Source organism: Miscanthus floridulus, chromosome 1 (genome assembly GCF_019320115.1).
Source record: "Miscanthus floridulus cultivar M001 chromosome 1, ASM1932011v1, whole genome shotgun sequence".
NCBI lineage: Eukaryota > Viridiplantae > Streptophyta > Magnoliopsida > Poales > Poaceae > Miscanthus > Miscanthus floridulus.
The window spans coordinates 5,085,510-5,091,143 of NC_089580.1; the positions used below are offsets into that span (position 1 = coordinate 5,085,510).

Sequence of the window (5,634 nt, forward strand, 5' to 3'; positions counted from 1 at the left end):
GTAATTAGAAAACATATATAGTTTTTTGTTATCTAAACTTTTTCCATGATAGTGGATGCTGGTAATTTGAATGTCAATTTGAGGGTATTTTACTTTAAAAATTGATAATGGAATAAGTTAGTAACTTAGATTTTCTTAGTGATTACTTAGATTATGTATCATAATGGTAGGACGGGCAATTTAGATGCAAATTTAAGGGTTACTTTAAATTATTTTTCATAGTGGTAGAGATGGGATTAACTTTTTAGAAATAGAATATATCCAATGGTTGTATTTATCAAGGGTGATTAGAGTTTACCAAATTTAAGGTCAGGTCTTTGTGATTTAATTTGTTATATTATCAAAGTGCACAATTATATTTTATCAGAAGATGGGCAACTTTTTTTTATCTAAGACCCGCATTTATAGTTAATAAAAGATAATAAAGTTTAAATTTTAAAATACGTGCATGATTTATATTCGTGGACCGAGGGAGTATAGATTAAGTTGGGGCTACCCTGTTGTATAGGTAGTTACTCCGTATTATGTAGTAGAGTGCGTTTGAGCTTCAATTTCCGGCAGTGAGTGGACTTCATTTCAATCCAGAATTCTCCGGCGTTGTAATCCAAGTTGATTGTAGTTATTTATTTAATCGAGCAAGTTGCATCCAATTAGGCCACTTGACCAATTCAAGCTCACAAACATATCAGATAAACAATTAATTTGGTTTCTCGATCACCTTGAAGTTTTGGAAACAATAAGACATCGAGTAACAACCAAAAGATAATATTTGGACGTATTATGGACCTTGTCAAAGCTTCAAAGCATATTATAGAGACGTGAGGGTCCCTTTCTTCTCCTTACTTTCTTCCCCAATCTTGTCTGATAGTCGCATAAAGATACTAATAAATCAATTGCCTATATGTTAATAATGAAGTAATCACGATGAATTCATACACAGACACCTAAATCAGATGTGCATCTGTTTTTTTTTTTTTGCTGCTTTACTCTACACATGGAACATTATTATTAGTTTGTATAAGTTGTAACATGTTTCGGTTTTCTCTTAAGTAAACATATAGATGGCCAACGGGCCAGGCCGGCCCGAACCCAGCACGAGCCAGTGCCAGGCACGGCCCGATAGGGGTCGGGCCGACACGGCACATCGTGCCTCCCGGGCTGTGTCGAACCGGGCACCGGGCCTAGCCAACGGCCCAGGCACAGCCTGTCGGGCCATTTTTCGGGCCAGGCCGGCCTAAGCCCGAGCGTTTTAGCAAGCCGTGCTAGCCTAGCAGCTTGACGAGAGGGGAACGGAGGCGTCGTCGTCGCCTCCATGCGGGGCGCGGGTGGCGAAGGGGCCTCCGCTTCCATGCGCCGGCGAGCTCGCTCCCAAGGCCGACGTCCTCCATGTGCCCGCGCGACCTCCACGCGCTCGCCAATGCATGAGGGGAGCCGCCGTCGCACTCTGCTCCAACGAGCTCGCCGAGGCTCGGGCGTCGTGGGTGTCGGATCTGGTGGAGGCGGAGGTGAGGCACCCGCCGACGTCGAGTCTGGTGAAGACAGAGGGGGATCTGGTCGAGGAAGGAGGAGGCAACGCGATACTTGCTGAAGGTCAGAGTGGGGAGTGGGTGGGGGCTGCGGGTGGGGAAGCGAACGGCGGGCGTGACTCGCAGTCGCAACGTCGAGACGGAGGCCAGATGGAGCCGGGCCACTCATGTCACAAGTGCGGCGCCTGATGGGATACGGGAGGGGGCGCAGGGGGCTTTAGCAGGCCTTGCAGGCCAGTCTGGGGGGAGGCCAGGCCGCTACCGCGCCTGCCATTGTAGGCCGGGCCGTGCCGGGCTGGCACGTCGTGCCTGGGGTAAGGCCCAGGCACGGCCTGCTACTCCGGGCCGGGCTATCCTGGGCCCGCACGCCATCAGCCCAGGCCGTGCTCGTGCCGGGCCAAAATTATGAGCTCCGTGCCGGGCCGTCATGCTGCGGGCTGCATGGCCAAGTATAAGCAAACATCATGACTTCTTTTTTGACACCAACTGAATATAAATCCATTCTGATGTTTCAAGTGTATTTTTAAACACGCTTCGTAGATTTCAGTTTAGGAGGAAGAAGAAGGAGACGGTTGCGTGGAAGAGGAGCTCGCGGGCGTTGGAGATGAGAAGTTCGCTGCCGATAGGATTCCGGTGAGGTAAGTTTTCCAATTTTGACCGGCTTAGAAGGGATTTGGGGGGTGGGGTGGGGGGCATGCGGTGGGGACGGCAACTGGGCGGTTTAGGGTCCCTGGTGGCGATGGAGGCGGCCGAGCCAAGTCGGGGGGGGGGGGGGGGGTGGCTATGGCAGCGGCGGGAGGGAGGGGGGAATGGGAGGACGCCGCAGGCGCGATAGAGTCTTGTCGGAACTCCGACGAAATTCTATCGCGCAGCGGCAGGGCGGATGGGGGTGGGCGGCGGCTAGCACGGATGCGAGGAGGAAGAAATCGCACGGATGGAACGAGGAAGATGAATAGTGCACGCGTGACCCCCAACCACACGATGATGATCCGGCGGCTCTGCATCGTCACCTGAGAGAAACCCATTTTTCAGACGCCTATATTATAGCGATTAATTCCCATTTTTGAACTCTCACAGTTACGCTATTCCATGCTATTTTTATTTTTATGGATTTTCGAGGCAACTCTCATGTTTAAAATAATTGAAGTCACATGTATGAGAACTATTTTCAGAAGCAGCCGTTTTCTATTAGCAGAGATAGGCATCCCTGTCAAATAATCTCTGTTGATGGGCATTTATAGAGACGGTACCTTAGAATATCGTCTCTGTTAATATTATTGTTTACAGACGTGGGTGAGTTAAAAGATGACCATGTCTATTAATGGTTTATGTGTCATGAATGATATACCGCGTCACGTCTCCGTTATGCTCAACTCAATATAAATAGGATTGAAATGATTCAAAGTGTCTAGCTAGTCCCAAATGGAAGTCAAGGAAATTAAAAAAGAATGAATAGGTGACCAAATGTACATCCTCACACACGGTAGACGGAAGGCTTCGATGCGTCTTGACGCAACATATGTCGCGTCCTAGATTTCAAGGACCCCTTTGAGATCTGACAAGAATAAACAAAATGTGCGTACCCTGGACGAGACGCTAACGAAACACTAGACTGGTAGGTCTGTTGCCTGTGCCCTGTAGGTCACTTTCTGTTCCCCACGAAATCCGTGAATGAAAAGGATATGTCTTTGTTAGTCGGGGCTCAAATTATATATATGCGCAGCGTAGGAAGAAGTTCAAGTTTCAACTAGGAATGTTGTTTTGGAAACTATTGTAGATTCGAATTCACCTATCTATGCTCTAGTAAAATTTGAAGGAAAACCGGTCGTCTGATCTGATCTAATCTACATCTACCACCAGTGTTCTTGTTTTGCTCCGGATCGATAGTCCTTTTTAAAAACTGAAAACTGAATTTGCTCTCTGTGTCCAGTCCTGAATACTTGGTCAAGCCAAAAGGCGTCTGTCAGACCCTGTGTTAACTTTCAGACTAAGAAATTTTCAAGTAAAGCACGATTTATATACTCCTGTATAACCAAAAAAATCAGCAAACCCCCAGGCTTATACATTATCAGCAGGTAAGGTAAGTCCTCAGCAGCCTCTTTACCAGCAGCTTCCATTTGTAAAGCTCCCAAGAGTCCAAGGCAGTAGCCATCAAGATTACAACGCGTTCACTATTTGCACAAGCAACAACAGCCACTTCATGCATCCTCCATCCTCCTACTTCTTCTTCTTCCTCACAAAGCTTGCTCCCGCAGTCCGCACCCTTATTTATACTCTGCTCACCCACCTCATGCTCATAGCATACTAGGAGTACCTGGCAGCACACAAGTAGCACTTCACCACCACCTTCGCCGTACCTCCAGCTAATAAGGGCCGGGCATATCCACCCATGGCGCTCAAGCGCAAGGCGTGTCCGACCTTGGCCGACGACGACCATATCCTCGCGTCGACGCCCCTCGCTACCGGCGCCAACAACAGCTTTGCGCCAGCAGTGGCGGCGGCGATGACGGAGTCGTCGTGGGCAGAAGCGGCGGCGGGAGGGGTGGCGGCAGCGCAGCGGGCCCGGAAGCGGTTCGTGGGCGTGCGGCAGCGGCCCTCCGGCCGGTGGGTGGCCGAGATCAAGGACACCATCCAGAAGATCCGGGTGTGGCTCGGCACCTTCGACACGGCCGAGGAGGCCGCCCGGGCCTACGACGAGGCCGCCTGCCTCCTCCGCGGCTCCAACACCCGCACCAACTTCTGGCCCTGCGCCGCCGTCCCCGCCGCCGTTGCTGCTGTCATGCCGCCGCCCCACCACCAGCTGGTGGCGCCTGCTGCACCGTCCGCTCTGCCCTCCAAGGTCACCAGCCTCCTCCTCCTCCGCCTCAAGAAAGCACGCAGTGCAAGTGCTGTCAGTATCACACAGCAGGACGCGCCAGCGCAGCAACACCAGCAAGGGTACGGCGGCGCCGGCGGCCCCGAGGAGTACAGCTTCCAGGTCGACGACTTCCTCAGCTACGACAGTACCAGTGACGTGAAGCACGAGGAGGGGTCCACCTGCTCCCAAGGAATAACGGAGGACGACGGCGACAAGGAGGGGGTGGTGGCCTGCAAGGAGGACGACGAGGCGCCGCTGGACTTTGGGTTCATGGACAAGCGCCCGTCACCGGCTGATGGTGAGGCTGCTGACGACGCGGCGGGGCTGCAGTACTCTCCGTTCGAAATGGTGGCAGCGGACCTCGGTGACGACGACGCGGTGGAGATGGAGCCGCCGCCTACTTATGGTGGCGAGGGCGAGGGTGAGGGCGCCGGAGAGCCGTCGGCCGCGATCCACGAGGTGATGAAGAGGATGAAGTACGAGAGGAAGATTTCCGCGTCGCTCTACGCTCTCAGCGGGGTGTCGGAGTGCCTCCGCATGCGCATCGGCGACGGTGGCAGCGGCGACCATGGCAGTGCTACTGGGAAGCACGAGCTGGCGCTCTCCGGCCTGAGGGACGCGTGCAGGAACAAGAGGCAGCAGCAGGAACAGGGACAGCACGAACCAGAAGTAGTAGACAAGGAAGGTAACGTCGTTGGCCATGAGGAGTGCTCGAGCTGCAGCAACAGCTTCTCGTCGGAAGCAACGAGCTCTTCGCCGGAAGCAGCCAACGACTCCCCGCAGGAGGCGAAAGCAGTAGACAACAGTGACATGCTTCTATGGAGCTCCCTTGATCTGCCTCCTATCTGCTGAAGTTTATTGTTATAGAATGATAAGTTTTAATTAGAATCATCGAGTATTAGAATTATTTATTTATGATATTGTTTGCCACATGATAGAACGATATATATAGATACATACATAAGAAGCCCTTTTATGGTCACATAGTTTGGCTTACTTTCTATAGGCAGTGACAGTTTTTACTTCCAGAATCATCAATAAGATTTTAATTTAACTACACATGGCTTAATTATCATCTATGGTTACAACAATGTTGCAATATTCTTGTGACAATTCATATATAATGTTCATATTCTGTTATGTGTATACTACACTAACATTTGTCGACAGTACTACTGATCTGTCCATCATTGCTGGTTCCAAACCAGCCATCACTGTCGGGATTTTGGAAGCGGTACTAGGCAAATAGCT

The 5,634-nt window shown here is 50.9% G+C and overlaps 1 protein-coding gene across 1 annotated transcript; it reads left to right on the forward strand.

Annotated features, from left to right (window-relative positions):
* Window positions 1-2,977: 2,977 nt before the first annotated feature.
* On the forward strand, window positions 2,978-5,271 carry LOC136471532 (ethylene-responsive transcription factor ERN2-like). Its single transcript, XM_066469272.1, has one exon. It carries the CDS (start codon window positions 3,916-3,918, stop codon window positions 5,233-5,235), a length of 1,320 nt encoding a protein of 439 aa, XP_066325369.1. The 5' UTR covers window positions 2,978-3,915; the 3' UTR covers window positions 5,236-5,271.
* Window positions 5,272-5,634: the final 363 nt, after the last annotated feature.

Bases quoted from the DNA above. Each gene is read 5' to 3' on its own strand.
- LOC136471532 (XM_066469272.1), top strand. From the start codon at position 3,916: ATGGCGCTCAAGCGCAAGGCGTGTCCGACCTTGGCCGACGACGACCAT.